General features: G+C 44.8%; 1 protein-coding gene across 2 annotated transcripts in view; it reads right to left on the reverse strand.

The window, feature by feature from the left end:
- The window catches only part of GABRB3 (gamma-aminobutyric acid type A receptor subunit beta3), a gene marked incomplete at both ends in the record, with an annotated part of 231,322 nt that overhangs the window by 62,632 nt on the left and 149,573 nt on the right, over positions 1–19,117 (reverse strand). For both annotated transcript variants that reach the window (XM_082618412.1, XM_082618413.1), the window contains one exon: positions 13,666–13,886. In XM_082618412.1, the coding sequence (XP_082474538.1) occupies positions 13,666–13,886 (221 nt within the window). The remainder of the gene's footprint in view (positions 1–13,665; positions 13,887–19,117) is intronic.

A 19,117-nucleotide genomic window follows, 5' to 3' on the forward strand; every position in this document is an offset into this window, starting at 1 on the left:
CACACAGCTCCCAGGGTTCAGCTTTGGATTTGGCCCCGCTTCTGCATGTAGGTCGCCTGAGGGCGTCTGTTCTTTGCTCAGACAGGATGGGGTTAAAGTAGCCGCTGATTTGGGGGCTTTGGCTCACTCAGGCCAGGGGGAAGGTGGGGTACTGATGCAGGGCGAGCCTGTGGCGGCAGAGGCCGTCGTGATGTTGCACCAGCCTGAGGCACGCCGTGCGTTCTCCCGGGGAAGTTGTCCCTGAATGACAGGACCCTGGCAGTGTCGGCCTGCACAGGCTCCTGGGAGGGGAGGTGGGGATAGTGACCTGTGCTCGCACACAGGCTTCTTTGTGGCAGCAGTGGCTGCCTTAGCATCTCATGCCCGTCTTTGGGGTCCGCGCTGTTAGGTGCGGCTCGCGCCCATCTCTGGAGCTCCTTTAAGCACTGTTTTTTTTTGCGGTACGTGGGCCTCTCACTTCTGTGGCCTCTCCCGTTGTGGAGCACAGGCTCCAGACACGCAGGCTCAGCGGCCATGGGTCACAGGCCCAGCCGCTCCGCAGCATGTGCGATCCTCCTGGACCGGGGCACGAACCCATGTCCCCTGCATCGGCAGGCAGACTCTCAACCACTGTCCCACCAGGGAAGCCCTCTAAGCACTGCTTTTAATCCCCTCTCCTCACGCACCAGGAAACAAAGAGGGAAGAAAAAGTCTGTTGTCACTTCGGTAGGTCCAGACATTTTCCTGGACTCCCTCCTGGCTAGCCGTGGTGCACTAACTCCCTTCAGGCTGTGTTCTCGCTGCCAGTCCTCTCCCTGCGATCCGACCAAAGCCCGAGCCTCAGCTTCCAGCCCCCGCCTGTCCCAGTGGGTGAGCAGACAAGTCTCTTGGGCTGGTGAGTGCCGGTCAGCACCGATCCTCTGTGCGGGAATCTCTCTGCTTTGCCCTCCGCACCCGTTGCTGTGCTCTCATCCACGGCTCCTAAGCTTCCTCCCTCCGCCACCCGCAGTCTCCGCTCGCGAAGGGGCTTCCTAGTGCGTGGAAACATTTCCTCCTTCACAGCTCCCTCCACTGGTGCAGGTCCCGTCCCTATTCTTTTGCCTGTTTTTTCTTTTTTCTTTTGCCCTACCCAGGTACGTGGGGAGTTTCTTGCCTTTTGGGAGGTCTGAGGACTTCTCCCAGTGTTCAGTGGGTGTTCTATAGGATCAGTTCCACGTGTAGATGTATTTCTGATGTATCTCTGGGGAGGAAGGTGATCTCCATGTCTTACTCTTCCACCATCTTCCTCAACCCCCCTAAGGTAATTATTAATATGTATGTTCCTACTGCCATTTTCTTAATTGTTTTGGGTTTGTTTTTGTAGGTCTTTTTTCTTCCCTTCCTCTTTTGTTCTCTTCACTTGTGTTTCTTGCCTAGAGAATTTCCTTTAGTATTTGTCGTAAAGCTGGCTTGGTGGTGCTGAATTCTCTTAGCTTTTGCTTGTCTGTAAAGCTTTTGATTTCTCCGTTGAATCTTAATGAGAGCCTTGCTGGGTAGTGTATAGGTTTTCCCCTTTCATCACTTTAAATATATCCTGTCACTCCCTTCTGGTCTGCAGAGTTTCTGCTGAAAAATCAGCTGATTACCTTATGGGGATTCCCTTGTATGTTATTTGTTGCTTTTCCCTTCTTGCTTTTAATATTTTTTCTTTGTATTTAATTTTTGTTAGCTTGATTAATATGTGTCTTGGTGTGTTCATCCTTGGGTTTATCCTGTATGGGATTGTCTGCGCTTCCTGGACTTGCTTGACTGTTTCCTTTACCATGTTAGGGAAGTTTTCAACTATAATATCTTCAAATATTTTCTCAGGCCATTTTTCTTTCTCTTCTTCTTCTGGGACCCCTATAATTCGAATGTTGTTGTGCCAGAGGTTGTCCCAGAGGTCTCTGAGACTGTCCTCATTTCTTTTCATTTTTTTTAAATTCTGTTCCATGGCAGAGATTTCCACCATTCTGTCTTCCAGGTCACTTATCTGTTCTTCTGCCTCCGATATTCTGCTATTGATTCCTTTCAGTGTACTTCTCGTTTTAGTTATTGTCTTGTTCATCTCTGTTTTTTTGTTCTTTAGCTCTTCTAGGTCTTTGTTAAACTTTTCTTGTATCTTCTTAATCTGTGCCTCCATTCTTTTTCTGAGTCTTGGATTATCTTTATTATAATTACTCTGAATTCTTTTTCAGATAGATTTCTTATCTCCTCTTAATTTAGTTGGTCTTCTAGGTTTTTATCTTGCTTCTTCATCTGTGAAATATTTCTTTGTCATCTCATTTTGTTAAAAATGTGTTGAGGTCTCTTTTCTGCAGGCTGCAGGATTGTAGCTCCTCTTGCTTCTGGTGTCTTTCCCCTGGCGGGTGAGGTTGGTCCAGAGGCTTGTGCTGTTATCCCCTTGATAGGGGGTTTGACTTGTGTTGTGATCACAGCTTGCCCTGGGTATTGAGCAGGGCTTCCCCTTTTCCCTGTGGTTGTCACTGACCTCTCAGGGGCAGAGTATGCTCCCTAGCTGTTAGGGTAGATGCTTCCAGATCTGTTTCTTAGCTTTGATTCTGATCTGCAGTGTGAGGTAGGCAGGATTGGAGCACTCCCACTGGGAGAGAATCTACTGTGTATTCCTCCTCTGGAGCTGTTCACCTGTGAATGTGCTCTGTTGTGTCCCCTTTTACTCGTTGTGTAGGCTCACAAAGTATACTGTTGCTGGCACTGCTCTTGGTCCCACCTTAACTGTGGGTATGCCAGCAATTGGCCCTGGTGACTCTCAGGAATTGTTTTCACCTGGCCACCAGCACAGGTCCACTGAGGTCAGGTCCCTGGATTGCAGTAATCATGCACCTGGACCCTCTGTGGGAACAATGGAGGCAGCTCAGACTCTGCTCTGGCCCAGCTGTCGTGTGTACATGCCCACAGAGCCCACAGCTGCTAAATCAGGACCTGTCCCAGCTGTAAGAGCATTTGTTGTCCTTTGGATGTTTTGCAGGCACTGAGTTTAGGAAGATGTGAGTGGAAGTGCACAGCCACAGTTCACACAGCTGAGAGGAGAGATTTCAGCTCTTCTTCATTAGCTACACAGCCCCTGGGGCTCAGCTGTGGTTTCTGTCCCTCTTCTGGGCAGATTTACTAGTGGGGAGAGCTATCTGCACCCTCCCAGGACAGCGGGGTGGGTCCCTGCATCCACTGGCAGATTTCCTAGTAGTGAGAGGCTTCTGCGCACTCCCAGCACAACGGGGCAGGTCCTGGCACCCACTGATGGATTTCCTAGTTGCGGAAGCTATTCATGCCCTCCCAGGACGGTGTGGGCAGGTCCTGGGGCTTGCTGGCAGAATTCCTAGTGACTAGACCTGTCTGCGCCCTTCCGGGTCAGCAGGGGCAGGTTCTGAGACTCACTGGCAGTATTCCTTAGTAGGAGAAGCTGTCTGTGCAAATCCAGGTCAGCAGGGGTAGGTCCTGTGACCCGCTGGCAGAATTACTAGTGTCGGGAGCTGTCGGTGCCCTTCCAGTTCAGCAGGGGCAGGGCCTGGCATCTGCCTGTGGGCCTGGAAGAGTCAGCCAGTGCCCGCCTCTGTAGCCCAAGATGGCAGTAGTGACTTGTGCCTGCCTCCAGACCTCCTGTAGGCGGTTTCCTGTTGCCTGGGAGTGCTCATAGGGAGAGAAGTTCTTATGATGGGCCTTCCCTTCTCCTTGTGTGCCTCCGAACAGTGGTTCCTTGCCTCTCTGGAAGCCCCAGGCTTCTTCCTAGTACACCCTCAGTTGCTGTGGGCCAACCTCTTCAGGCTGTTTCTGCACCTAACCCTGGTCCTCTCTCTGGGACTGAGCTTAGGAGTCTGAGCTTCAGCACCCAATGCCCAACCTCTGACAGAGGAGTATCTCAGGTTGGAGAGTGCAGGGTGGCAGTGCCGACCCTCTATGCAGTTTACTCTCTGTTTTGCCTTTCACAAACCAGTTGCTGCTCTCCCCCTTTAGGCTCTGAAACTCCCCCTTTGCAGTCTAATTTCTCCACTGGTTAGGAGCCTTCCCAAGGTGCAGCAACCTTTCCTCCTTCACAGCTCCCTCCCCAGGGTGCAGGCCCCATCCTGATTCCTTCTTTTTCTTTTTCCTTTTGTCTTACCCAGTTACATGGAGGTTTTTGTGTCATTTTGGATGTCTGAGGTCTTCTGTTGGCCCTCAGTAGCTGTTCTATGTGAGTCGTTCCACTTGTAGATGTATTTGCAATGTTTCTGTGGAGGGAGGTGAATTCTGCTTCCTACTCCTTGGCCATTTTGATCCTGACTCTGCATGGCTAATTGTCCAGAGTCTCATCCTAACTTCTCCTTTGGGCCTCAGATGGTCTACTGTATATTTCCACTCAGAATCTCTTGCCTTAGATATCTGTGGGTCTGTAGACATGAAGTCTTTATGAGTAGTACCTGCCTCTTCCTGTCTGCCTTCTGAGTTATGCAAAATAGAGATGAGCATCTTGCTTCAGTCCTTCAGGTATTCTCCAGACAGTTTAGAACAAATGTATATAATGCTGCATAAATAAGGTCTGTTCTGCTTCCTCCAGTGCCAGAGAACTGGTAACTGAGCTGCCACTTGCTCAAGATCAAAACTGCCCCTACACCAGGGAGGGGATGGGGAAATGGCAGAGGAAAATGCCACAAAACTTTCCTACTGTTTAGAATATAGATTTTTCTTTATTTGGCATTTGGTTGGTTGCTATAAGCCTTGGAATATTTTCTAGAGCTCCTACAAAGTGGTTCAGACATCTTCTGCTTGTTTTTTGATGTTTCTGTGGAGAAATAAGAGCTTGGAGCTTCTTAGTCTGCCATTTTGCTGACATCACTCCCCAATAGAGAACTTTAAAAGCAAGAGGAGGATGTTTATAAAAATAAGGCAGAAATTAATGAACAGAATTATCATATAAAATTAAAGGCTAGCTCTTTAAAATGTATATATAAAATAGATAAGTATTTCTTGATGCTACTGAACAGAATTATAAATGAAGAAGGGAATGTAACAATGTATTCTAGAAGGCAATGCATACATGCATGTTAATGAATTAGAATGTCTAGATAAAAAGGATGTTTTAAAGAAAAACATGAATTTTCAAGATTGATATAAGAAGAAAATCTAGAGAGACCTGTAAGTATAGCAGAAATTAAAGCCATGTGTGCCAGAGTGGAAAATGTCATTCAAGAGCCTATTCGAAGTCCCATGCATCTATAAAAAACATTTTATGTATAGCACAGTTGACCCTTGAACAATATGGGTTTGAAACATACAGGTTCACTTACATGTGGATTTTTTTCAATAAATACATACTATAGTACTGCACGATCCACAGTTGGTTAAATTCACAGATGCTGAGCCAATGATATGGAGGGACGACCGTAAAGTTATTTGTGGATTTTTGACTTGTGGAAGGTCAGTGCCCCTAACCCCCCACATTGTTCAAGGGTCAACTGTATATGTCTATAGGTAAATTTTTTAAATACTTACAGGAATATCAACTCATTCTAGGAACAGATATTTACCATATGATATAATCTATTACAGAATATACAAAAACACACAAAAAAGATCAAGAGAAATCTTCTTGATTCATATTACGTCAAAACACAAAGAAATTTAAAGATAGATATAATCTATTAATAAATTTAATAGAATCTATATGATATATACCAAATTGTGTAAAGGGGCCCTACATTACCACCTCACCATTGGATAATTTACTAGTGAATTTCATTGAATTGGTTCATGGTTCTTGGACGCTTCAGTCAAGTTGTGAATGTTAATTCAAGTCAGAGTAATGAGAGAGAGGGAACTAACTTCAGGATAGAGTTCTTAGTAGAGTTTCTAGCCATCACTAAGGGAGATTAACATCTTTCAACTGGGTCTCTAGGAGGAATGGTGGATGCTTCACACCTGGTGTGAAGGTGGCGGCATAGTGGAGACTGAATAGGACTTGGATGTTAGACTAGGAATGCAGGCAGATTTCCTGTGTATCACACATGGGCTCCATGGGAAAATGGAGGACCTGCAGATTTCTTGGATCCTCTATACGAGGGCTGCATGGATGGGTGGAGAGATGGAATGTGTCCATGAAGGATGGAGTCCTAGAGCTAAGGAAATTGTTCCAAGGGACTCCATGGAGAAACATATCCTACTCTCCCACTCTTCCCACTCCCGGTGCTGGTCAAGGGGCCACCTGGAGAGAGCTGCCTGATGGTGGAAGCTCTGAGAAGAGCCAATTCTGCATGTCTTTGAGGTCCAGAGAGCATGAAGCCACCAGGAAATGGTACAGTTCAAGTAACACTTTTCTTACTTATTTTCCCTCCACCCCCCAAAATAAACCTTCAAAACCAGAGGAGGTCATATGTAGGCCATCAAGATAGATTGGGAGGGGATAGAGGAGAAGCAGAAGCACAGAAGTTGAGAAGTCGACTACACTTCCTTTGCCATGATGAGCTTCCAGCCAGAAACAGGGCTGGCCTGTGGAAGGGAAAATATTAATTCTGTATCTGCATTTAATATTAGACATTGAACTGAGAATTCCTGTGTAACATAAAAATGGAAAAAGACTACTATTAAAACACTGGCAGAAAACCATGCAATCTGCCCAAATTTTTACCCAAGGCAAAGAAATTTCATACCTCGCTTAATAGCCTTTAGGGGGATAGTGGGGGACAAATAAGATTGCATTGACTAGATCACAAGGTATGTTGATTACCAATAAACCGGTTGTCGACAGATTTTTAAAAGAACAATTATAAATTAACCATGAGCAAAGCAAACTTAATATTTCTTAAGAGTATTGCCCACCATGATAAAATAGGATTTACCTCAGGAATTCAAGGATAGATTACAGTAGGAAATTAATATATCATAGTTATAGGTTAAAAAAGGAAAATGAACATATAAAGAGAGGTTGAATCAACAAAATCTATTTCTATTTCTGATATGTAAAAAAGCCATCTAGGGTCAGTCATCTGATTTATAATTAGTTCCTGAATATAAACTCCATAAATTGGTGATATCTGTTATTCAACTCATGACATAGTTCCCAGAAAATGAGAGTATGTATGTATGTATATATTTAAAGGAAGTAAAAGAATGAGTCACAACTACATTAAACTAAGAGTGCAAATCATCCTTCATGGTGGGGCACAAGAAGCACTCTTACTATAATGAAGAACTAGGGGATGCTGTACACTGTTATCCCTACTGTTTTTCATTTCCTGTAAGTTGAAACCATTGCAATAAAACAGAAAAAAAAGAAATATGAATAAAACCAATAAAAATGAAGATTAAAAAATCATCATTATAAGCAATATGATTGTAAGACTAAAATCCTCAAGAGTATTAACTAAATTATTAGACATAGTAAGAGAATAGCCTGGCTGGATATGATAGTGGACAAATGCATAAGCAAAGACAGCCACAGACAATTAGATCAATAGCTTCCCCACGTATCAATGAGAGCTAGAAAGATAATGTAAAAATATCCCATTCCTAATAGTACCACACTTATAAAAGACAGGAATAACCTTATAAAGAAATGAGCCATTGTCAATGAAGAAAATGACAAAACTTTACTAAAAGCCATGACTGAAGGAATGCATGAATGCAGATGTGTCACGGTTATGTAGGAAAGACTGAATATCATATAGCATTTGTTCTTCTCTTAAGTTATATTTTTGAGCAAAACTCCAACCAACATCTTACATTATATTTTTAGGAATTTGATAAAACAAATGTTTCTGAAGCTCATTTGGAAGAATAAACTTATGTACTGGAATAAACAGCTAACCATCTGACAAGAAAAACACTGGACAGCTACCTTACATTGTACACCAAGATAAATTCTGATGGATTAAGAATTTAAATAGAAAATATGAAAATAAAACACTATAGAAATAAGAATTGGAATTTAAACTTAATCCTGATACAATACTTTTTCCTTGTTTTCTACCCAGCACTACTCTAGATTTGGGGGAGGTAATAATAAACAAGAAACAGGTTCTTTTCTCAGAGAATTTATATTCTGATGGTGGCCTCCCCACCATCATGGATGGGAACAGAGTCAATAAATTAAGAAATGCAATAAAATGACAAGATCATGTCAGATCTGGATAAGTGCTATGACAAAAATAAAACAAGAAGGTGTAATAAAAAGGGAATAGGTGATCAGAGCAGGACCAGGTGAACTGTCTTCAATTACATAATTACACTGTGATGCTAAAAACATGAATATCTAGAAACAAAGTATTGCATCCAGCAAAGAGCATGTGCAAAGCCTCTAAAACAGAGACATCCTTGACTATTTCTGAAGAGCAGAAGGAAGGTATGCATACCAGAAGCATGGTGAGAGAGGAGAACAGTGGTAAACAGAGAGGGATTTCAGGAGCCAAATCCTCAAGTAGAGAGAGGATACCAAGGGGAAGCTGACTCTTGAAATGCTCAGGGACCCACTTTCCACTTTGAGAGAAAAGGCAAAGTATGAGTAGCAGGTATGTGGAATGGTCTCTTTGTAAATAGCAAAATGAAGAAGTTACTGTGTTTTCAGTTAAAGTTTAAGGTAATATCATCAAATGAGAGTGAAGAGAGATGCCTGAAGTGAAGGTGTGAAAGAGCTCTTAAAAGTATGGGAAGAATGAATGTGACTGGGGAGAATAGAGGATTTTGTGAGCCTGAATTTAAAGTGAGACAGGTGATTTTCTCCAGCCTCAAGGGATGAAGTAAATAGGTTATTTACAATAGCCTAAAAAATGATGAAGCCCAAAGCAGGTGTCACAATCCTGAAGCTAATATGTAATATATTGCTGTGGGAGTAAACATTGGCATAATCCTTTTGGAAAGCGATTTATCAATATGTTTTTTACTTACGTAAAAGTAATTGGGAGGCAGTGACAAAACAAGAGTTTGGGAGTTAAACACACCTGCACTCAAATCATGTGGGCCTTATTAATTCTGTGAGCTTACATCTTTTCTGGGGGAAAAAGGTGTTTGGCTAGAACCAACTTAAAAATACAGTTTTGGAAAAAGGTGGCAGCCAGACTAATTAGATGACTTAATTTGAATCTTCTGAATGAAGTTCTAGGTTCATTTTAATATTGCATCAATCGTTTAAGTATGGGAATGGCAACTTTAACAATTTCAAGCCATTTTTGACAGCAAGTGGGAATTTTACAAGATATTTTCCAACAAATTTTGCAGTAAGCTTCTCAGGCACATTGTTTTGATGAAGATGACTCAACCTCAGACTTCCAAGTTCTTTTTGGAGCAAATCAAATACTATTTTGTGAACCCAGTACCAATTCCTAGCATCAGAAAAAAGGTCTGAAGACACAAAATTCATGGCCTGAACATCACATTACAAAGTATCCTTAGTGGTGCAGGTAAGATATTCAATGATATCAGGTGATTGGCTGACTTGAAAAAGAAAGATGGGAAGACAGAATAGGGACAGACAGCAGAAAATTTCAGCCTGGCACCAAAGGAAACAGAAAAGCTGTCATGGGAACAGGACCAAGACTTGTGAGCCTCTTAGGCAGCCAAGATCTCCCTAGTTCCTGAAAAGATTTGGCTGCCCAAAGGAAATTTTCAAAGAGCCCAAGTTTTATTTCAAGATGGTGTACATGCCCTATCAAGAACAGTTTCTTACACCACACAGTGACTTGGACCTGTACAAGAAGCTTGGCTCACTGTCTCAATCAGCTGAGCCCAAGTAGGTAACATCAAGCTAGTGTTAGCCCAAGTTTCATACTCAGGGGCTGTAAGAATCATTGAAAAAAGAGTTCATGATTTAAAACAACCTTTTATCACTACATGAACATGATCCCTCTCCAGCATCTTTGTGAGCAGTCATCAACCACTTCTGCAGAGTCATCAGAGTAATGGATTAATGATTTCCCAGAATAAGTCTGAGATGATGTACAAACCTGCATCATGGAGAGCTCATCCCCAGCCAGAGATCCTCATCTACTCTTTTTTTTTTGCAGTACGTGGGCCTCTCACTGCTGCGGCCTCTCCCATTGCAGAGCACAGGCTCCGGACGCACAGGCTCAGCGGCCATGGGTCACGGGCCCAGCCGCTCCACGGCATGTGGGATCCTCCCGGACCAGGGCACGAACCCGTGTCCCCTGCATCGGCAGGTGGACTCTCAACCACTGCGCCACCAGGGAAGCCCCCTCATCTACTCTTGATAAAGCAAAAGCCACCATTGATCCTGTATTGAGATGGCTGGACATGCCTGGAAAAAGGAGCCCAGAAGAGCTAAATGGTGACTGACCTACCAGTGTGGGCGACTGCAGGATACTTGGGGTGAAGGCCAATCCTAGTCTCCAGTGGTGAGAATAAGGTCCCAAGGACACAGCCAGGTCAACTAGCATCTTAAGGATACAGCCAGTAGGAAAGTAATCTCTGTTGGGTTTAGCCATCATGAGCAATACCTTACAAGCAGGAGACTGACAACGACCCCAGTGCTCCATGAACCTCCTTGAGGAGTTTAACACACTCAAGCTCTCAGCTACACCAGACCCCCTCCAGGCCCAGGCCCTGGTACCTATTTACCAAAAGGATACAATGTATCACTGAGGTTACTAACACCGGCCATCCTTGTCTTGCCCTGTCACCAACATGATCCAGCAAGTACAACAGTAAAACAAGAGCAGAGGGAAGGTAGGGTTTGGGGCCAAGGGGAGGGTGGAGGGTGGCACTCATACTTTGTTATCAAAAAACACAATACATATAGTGTGCGTGTGTGTATCTTGTGGAATATATATAAATGGTACTTCAGTTCACACAGAATGACATAGAATATGTATTTATATGAATTTAATAAAATTACCAGTATTTTGAAGCACTAATGTGTTTTTTGTCCAGAAATTCAAATTACTTCAAATTCAAATTAATCTCTATAGCTATGTGTGTTTTCTTTTAATCTGAAGGCAGAAATTTCTAGAATAGCCAATTTCAAAAGGAATTCAGATGGCACAGTGTAGCTGATAAGCACATGTGGAATATGGTCTGTTATTTAGATTTCCTTTCTGACAGCTTGTCCAGGTCCAGACGGAAGAATTGTTTAAAAAATATGAGGTTCTTGGGACTTCCCTGGTGGTCCAGTGGTAAAGAATCCGGCTTCCAATGCAGAGGACGTGGGTACGATCCCTGGTCAGGGAACTAAGATCCCACACACTGTGGGGCAATTAAGCCCGCATACTACAACTACTGAACCTGAGTGCCTCAACTCGAAAACCCGTATGTCACAAACTACAAAGCCCATGCGCTCTGGAGGCTGCACACCACAACTACAGAGCCCACATGCCCTGGAGCCCTCATGCCACAACTAGAGAGTGAAAACCCGCACACCACAACTAGACAGAAGCCCGTGCCGCAATGAAAGATCCTGCATGCCACAACTAAGACCCCATGCAGCCAAAAAAAAAAAAAGAAAAGAAAAAAAATGAGGTTCTAAATAAAGATCTAAGGGGTATATTGAGACTACATTTGGATAAAAACAGCTACTGATTTAGAAATTCATTTACTGATTTAGAGGCTGAGATGTATAATGAATGTAAATTTCATTAGAGAGATTCTTTTTAAGATTATTGTACAAAGTTTATTACTAAAAGTATCCCAATGCTTATTATTACATTATTATTTAACTTTTATATTAAAATTTACAGTCAGAGTATTAGCTAAGTTATAAAGATACAGTTTTAATCTCTTGGTTTCTCTTATTCTTGCCTGTTTTATGGTGTGAAATCCAACACTTTCAAGTGGAGTTTGGAAATTTATTTCAGTTCTTTCATTCATATTGTATCATTTTGTCTGCTATGGTCCAAATGTTTAAGTCCTTCCCCAAATTCATATTTGAATATTTGAACCCAAATGTGGTGGTATTGGGAGGTGAGGGCTTAGCTCATGAGGGTGGAACCCTATGAATGGGGTTAATTAGTGTTCTAGTAAAAGAGACACCCCAGAGCTTCCACCATGTGAAGACACAGTGAGAAGGCACCTGCCATGAATGAGGGCGCAGACCCTCCCTGGACACTAAGTCTGCCGGCACCTTGATCTTGGACTCCCAGCCTCCAGAGTGTGAGAAATAAGTGTCTGCTGTGGGGTTTTGCTACAGTGGCCCAAGCGGACTCAGATGCTATCCTAACAGAATGAAAGCTCTTTGTCTTAGACAAACTAACATACTCTAACTCTGGTGAGAAAATAAAGAATGCAAAGATAAAAAGGGAAAGAACCCAAATAGCAAGTTTTGTTTAAAAAGCCAAGAAGGTCTAGTCTAGTTTTTACTGCTATTTGCTTCTTTTTGCTTCGCCCCCACTATGCACATGCACACACACACACAAACATACACACATTTCTATTCACTTTTTTGGGGGGTGGGTAGGTAAATGAAGGACATGACTCCTCATTTTATGCTCACATGGTCTCTGGATAATCTTTTGAACAACTGATTTTTGTACTTCTCAGAACTCCAGAACTTTTCAACCACATCTCTCACTTCCAGGCAAAAATACAAAATGCTGAAAACATCCCGAGGAAACATCATCTAGATGTTTTTTAGAGTAACACCATGGCTTAGTTGACATGTGCCACTTATTTTCTCTTACAGTTAAAAAAGTCTGATTTTTGCTAAAATTCCAACTCTCATTCTATATGCTGCTGTTTTGAGGAAGTCACTTAACATTTTCCACTTAAGGCAATGTTAAATAATTCCCTTTACTCTCCCTGAAGCACTAAAAGTCACAGTGGTGTGTATTTAAGCTTACATTGTTATGATTACTCTTTAGAACTGTTGGAGTCTCAGTTAAAGATTCACAACATTTTGAGATAAACCTTTTCTCCAAGATATCCACCTGTACCCCACTCCAGACTGTGAGGCCCTCCTGGAAGGCCTCTGGGCACTTTCAGTCCAGGAGATCAAGAAAGACACAGACATACTTACTCTAAAACAAAACAAAACAAAACAAAAACCAGTGCTAAATCAACACAAGAGACAAAGATTGCTAAGGCTGCCGTTCAGTGAAAGTCAAAATCACTAACCACCAGCAGTGGTGGAGCATCACGGGAAGGCCTAGTGGTTTCCAGTGTAAGCAGGGAAGCCCAGGGCCTCCTTAGGGTTCCAGACAGCAGTCTGGTTTCCCAAATCATGTGCCTTCATTATGAGACCTGGTGAGAGATGATTCTCACCAGGAAGCCTCACATTTACTCATTCCCATAAATATTGGTGGCACCACCTCATAAAGCTCCATGGAGACTATACTGTATGTCGGCAAAATTAGACATTTCTTTCAACTCTGCAAATGGCTTTGGGAAACTTCACTGAAAGCCTCTTAAGTACCAGGGTGATATTAATTACAGGCCTTTGTGGCTATGATATGGGAAATCCACCCCAAGAGAATCTGTGTTCTTAGATACGGCAGCCCAATTACATCAACTCAATCCGAGGAGGCTGTTTTTCACTTGTTTGATGTCTATTTATAGTAACAGTAATGCCCCAAATCTTAGATTTATACGATTTTTTTTCTGCAGAGCTCCAAGTGTTTCATGGGTGTCTCTTAACTTAATCTGAGGACATGGCCTCACTTACTGTAATCACCTCCAGTGAAAACTCAAGGCCAGTGCACCATGCAACCATGAGCCCAGCCCACAGGGCAGACAGACCTGAGCCCGTAGAGCACCGTCCCGTCGGGGTGGAGGCGGATCATGCGGTTCTTCACTGTCACTCCATGCACAAATGACTTTTTGTCATTTAAGAAATATGTGTCAGGCACCCAGAGCTGGTCAGCCACTCGATTGTCCAGCGTGAGGTTGAGAGGGATCCCAGAATAGGCGAGCCTTTTATCTCTCCAGTATTGTTGAAAATACATGGTCAAGGTGTAATCCTGGGGAAAAAAAAAAGAAAAGAAAAAAATGAGTTTGTGTTCAGCCGCAGGCCTGTTTCCTCCACAACTGGCCCAATTCAGGTCGGAATCCAGGAGAAATGGATGTTATTTTCAGATAGAGTTAGGAAGCAGTGGTTGCTTTCTTGTAAACACAAATACCAGTTTTAATAGGTGTACATCATGTCTATAAGTTCTCTGTTTTATTTAGGTAAGAAGCAGACTATACAAATTGGCATTTAAGAGATAACCTAGAAATAAAGCCCCCCAAAAAAGTCATCATAAAATCAGGGTGCTGGCAGAGAACCCGTGCACTGGCCTAGGTCCTCCTCCTCCCACCAGGCAAACCTAGGCCTGAGCCGCCCATGACAGGCCAGGCCTGGCTACGAATTCTCTGCAGTTAGACTCCTCCCCTCCTTCTGCCCTCCACACAGCTGTAAATAGAAAACCTCTGGAAGAGAAACACCAGTTGGAGACACCATGACCTGTGGGGGGGGGGGGGTCTCTACACCTCATGCATCACATTTTCCTTTCCTTCTAGGTTGCCATTCTACACTACACAGCCATTTCTACACTAACTGGGACATGTCCTCACCTCTAGAGGATGACATCTAGAGAAAATGGGACTAAAACCAGATGTGGGAAGAGGGAGCCAGGGGCAGTGCAGCCCCACAGGCTTGCCAACAAAATAAGAAGCAAAATAGGCAGATGACCCCATGTTTTTGTTTTGCAGAGAAGTTAGTGCAGTAAGAAAGTGGGGAAAAAAGACAAATCAGAGGCTGAGCATGAAAATTCTATTTTTAAATTTCTATTCTTTTTGGCAATCACTGTTCAAGTCTAGAACGATCAGGTCTAAAAATCTGGTCATAGTCACGGGACATCCTAAACCCTGTCGTGGAAGGATACAAGCTGAAAACCCAAAGGTGAGGCAGTGAACTCTCCAACGAGGGAAGGAAAAATCACTGTTGTTATAGGCAGGAGCGCCTAGGCTCATGCACTGGCAGAGCATGTCTGCAACACCCTTGCTTTGCAGGCAGTGAAGGCGGGATGACAAATCAGCTAAGGAATCCATCCCAGACAGGCAGACTCTTCTTGCTGCCTCACAGGGCGGTTCTCAGAGCTTGCTAACCCAGTAACACCCATCTGTTACTGACTGCAAGAGTGCTGGGGCACAGGAGCCTCCAAAATGACAAAGTACATTTGTGATCCTCTCCAGGTGCTGTCACAGACAAGGAAGTGACAAAACCAATACGTACTAAACAACTACGAACAAAAGACGTTTTAAGCTATAGGGCCCATAAAAAATCAGAGAGAGAGGGAAGCAAAATATGCAAATGGCCTGGGGAGTCTATTGACATTTTATCTGCAACTTGAAGGAGAGGCAGCATTTCAGTGGATGAGAAGAAACGGGAATTTTTTCCTAGTCACCTACACGGCAGAGGTCTGTGCCTGGTATTAACTGTGTGAAACCCCCTACACACAAAAAAATCCCACCACCAATTAAAGATTCTCACAAAGCAGGTGGTATTGAAGATAGGCCTTCGTCAGCTAGACAAGAGGTAGGGGCATGAAAAGTCATACAAAGACCGTTGTTTTTACTGAATTGACAAGAAACCCCAAGGAGTGCAGTTTTGCTGGAACTTGGTGTGCAAGAGGAGGAAAGTAAAGAGTTGTGGGCAAGGCAGGACCCTGTGGCAGTGACCATAAAGTGGAAACACTCAAACACCAGCTCCAAAGCCAATGAACACTGAAGGTTTCCAAGTAGCAAGTGACAAAACCGTGTGTATTGAACATGCCATTTATTTTCTGATTTCTCATGCTTTAATCTCTGGGCCCTGGAGGGACTGCCTTCCCTCCCTCTAGTTCCTAGAGAGAGCAAACAACTCTGCCAAGCACTGGATTGTACTTTTCATATGCAAACCAACCACCCCAGAGCTCATACCCGGAACTGCCTTCTTTATTAGGTTCTCACACTCCAGGCCAGTACCTCATTCCGCGGTTCAGGTACCAGGCAACTAAGGACAGCCTAGGTCCCAGGGCCTACTTTAATTATTCAAACTAGCCAATCCTAAGTCTGCTTACCCAGCCTGGCCATGCCCATTCTTTCCATGGAAGCTACAATAAAGGCTCACTCTCTGTGACCTGCCCTGGTGCTTCCCCAGGCATCCCCTCCACCATGGCATGGCATGCCCCCTTTCTCTTGGGGTCTGTGGGTGACAAACTCTCTTTTCAATGATAGCTGTCTCCTGATCTGTTGGCCTTGCCATACCTGAATAGTAATAAGACTATGTTTGAAACACAAAGCTGTAGGTGAGGAAGATCAGTTTTGCAATGGTGAGTTCAATGGGTAAGACGGATGATGAGCAAAGGCCTCAATGAGTGGGAGAGCTTGTGGATAGGTGATGAGGGAGGATAGAGAAAAGAAGTGCTGGTTAGGAAGTCACAGATAGTAGGTTTGATGTAGACCCTTGGGATGCAAATGGCCTGTAAAGTTCGCAGTCATGCCCCCCCCATAACCATTAACTTAAGTTAATGTAGGTGATGCATTTTAACTGAAACATGTAGTTTTCGTGGCATAACAAGACGGAGATAAATTAGCAGGAGCAGCTAAAGGATTTTCAATTTAAATATAACCCTCCAAACTGCATTCTTATTGAAATAGAAGAGTTTCATCTTTCTCTCCTGGTTTCTAAGCTCTCATCCTACGCCTGAGTTGTGAAGTCTAGCACTGCTCTCCCATCTCCCTTCCAGCTGGCATTCACATGGGCTGCCATGAGGGTGGAGGCACTGCCATGTGTCAGTTGGCCCTGGGAACCCAGCTGTCATTCACAGTCTGCAAGCCCAGGATCAGGGTCTAATTTTGGATTCTGCTGCTCTCTACAGCATCAGCAGCACCTCGCAGTTTTGGTCTTGGGTGTTTGCTGAGTGATTTGAGTGGACTGTGGTAGGCGAGAGCTTAGGTAACAGAGGGAGAAAAAGTAGTAGTACTTAAACCCAAATCTGCTGCATGGGCTGTGCCTCGGAAAGCAAGGGCATCATGAAATCAGTGGGACACTAGTCAGTATCCCACTTCGTTCTCCTGCAGAGAAGGAAGAGGCAGATGAAGGAAAGGTGACTCTACAGGAACAAGCCCCCTCTGCTCTCTTGTGCAGTTGGGGGGCAGCTAATGGGAGACTGTGCCACTGGGGGACCACGGCGCTGACTCCTGGGATGGGGAGTGAGGAGCATCACACACACTACCAGCAGCAGCTAACGTGGGCTGGCAGCAAGTGCCAGGCCTCATGCTATATCATCTTATTTAAATACAAGGCAGAGATTACTGCTGTTCTCATTACCATCCCCAATCAATGAAGAAAGAAAAATTTAGAGAGCTCAAACAATTTGCCTCCCCACCCACCATCCCATTAAACACAAGTAACTGGGGGATGTGGGGTCTGAAGTTGAGGCCGCCTCCCTCTGGGAGCAGGTCTCAGCCTCACAGCTCTAGGGCGAGGTTTTATGCAGCCAAATAAACCAGCCTGGTGGGCGAAGTCTGCAAAGATGCCCCTAGGTGTGGAGGATGCAGCCACGTACAGTAACGTATTTTTGAAGGGGAGTAATAAGAAATATGGCACCACCAAAGCCCCTCATCCTTGCAGACACTGAGCACAGCTACTCTGTAGACAGATGCCTTGGGAAGGTCTGTTTCCTCCAAGGAGTCCCAGACAAATTGCTGGTTTCCAGGTTTGGAGTGATGTGGCGGGGACCAAGGAACACAGCCATGAAGAGATGCAATCTGTATGGACTGGAGAGTCTGCCAGGGTTGGATTTGAGTCAGTCCTCAGAAAAAGAAGAGACCTTGAGACTGTAAAAGTTCCAGGAATCAACAGAGATCTAGATGGCAGTGGACTAGGGGTGGAAAGCAGGAATCCTGGACTCCTTAGGGAACATAAGGTAGAGGTGGGGAGGTAAGCTTTTGGTCTTTGACCTTAGCACTGAGGTGGACTCAGGTGCCGTCTGCATGGATACCTGCTGGTATGAAAAGCAGCAGAGAGATGAGACAGGGCTGCGAGGGGTGGAGCCTCTCAAATAACCGCCAGGCAGAGGCTCTGTGCTGCTGGAGCTCGTGCTGGGGCACTAGACACCAAGATGAGACAGACGGGGTGCTGCTCACAGAATCAGCCACCACACCACCCAGTGCTAGTGAGCCCCAGGATAGCAAAAGGGGAGGAAGAGGCAAAGAAGGGGGTGGCCCCATAGGGCCATCTTGAGCCTTCCTTGCCGTCTTCCTTGGGCGTCACCCCCAAACATGGTGCAGCTGAGGGAGACTCGAGAGGGAAAGAAAGGGGACATGGCAGAGACCCTGAAGTGGCATTTCTCAAAGAAAGGGCTTTCAGGGGCTCCAAGGGTCATAGGGATTAGAACCAGGCAGCACTGTTTTGATGGCGATGGCGAGCATCTCCATCCCTGGGCCTTTGTTGAGCTTACTGTGTCCCTTTCTTCTTTTCTGCTCTGTGGCGTGACCCACCTGGGTACAGGGAGGAGTCTACAGGTCCACGGCATGGTGAAAGGGACACCAGGTTGAGAGGAACTCGTGCTTGTCCCCTCCTTCCCCACCCCCACCCTTTGCAGGGAGACCGCAGCTCCAGGAGAGACAGTGGGGAGGAGCAGGGAGTATGGAGGAGAGGCATGGGGGAAGTGGGAGTCTGGGAGGAGCGGGCAGGAGGGGGTAGTGGGCATTGGGAGCAGTGGGTGCTGGGGACCAGCAGGCCCCTCTCTGGTGCCAGGGGCTTACTTAGATTCGCGCATCGCACACACAAAGAAGAGACAGTGGTCTCCATGCACTGATTCTTGGCTGTGGCACACCCAGCCATATCAGCACATCCAGACAGAGCATGTTGGCAGAAGAAAGAGCAGGTACCGGCCCAGAGATCAGGGTTTACAGAAACAGCAGCTGCCCGTGGGGCTGCAGTAACAGGGCACTGTGTCCCAGAGAAGCAGAATCTCCTCTTTTGCAGGTGGGACCCCCATAACCTCCACTCTGCACACCACCCCCACGTTCTTCAGACCTGCTGCAGAATCTAGCTCACAAAGCTCCTTTGGTTACAATCTGATATCATTTGATTTTAGAAGACCGTGCTTTGGGTGAGGGTTGAGATTTATAGTACTTCAAGCATTTATAAAATACCCTCCTATAAATTAATTAATTGACATACTGGTTGTGTGTGCACGAATACTGACTCACACCCACTGTG

The sequence above is a fragment of the Mesoplodon mirus genome, assembly GCF_964341445.2.
Source record: "Mesoplodon mirus genome assembly, chromosome: 4".
Lineage (NCBI taxonomy): Eukaryota > Metazoa > Chordata > Mammalia > Artiodactyla > Ziphiidae > Mesoplodon > Mesoplodon mirus.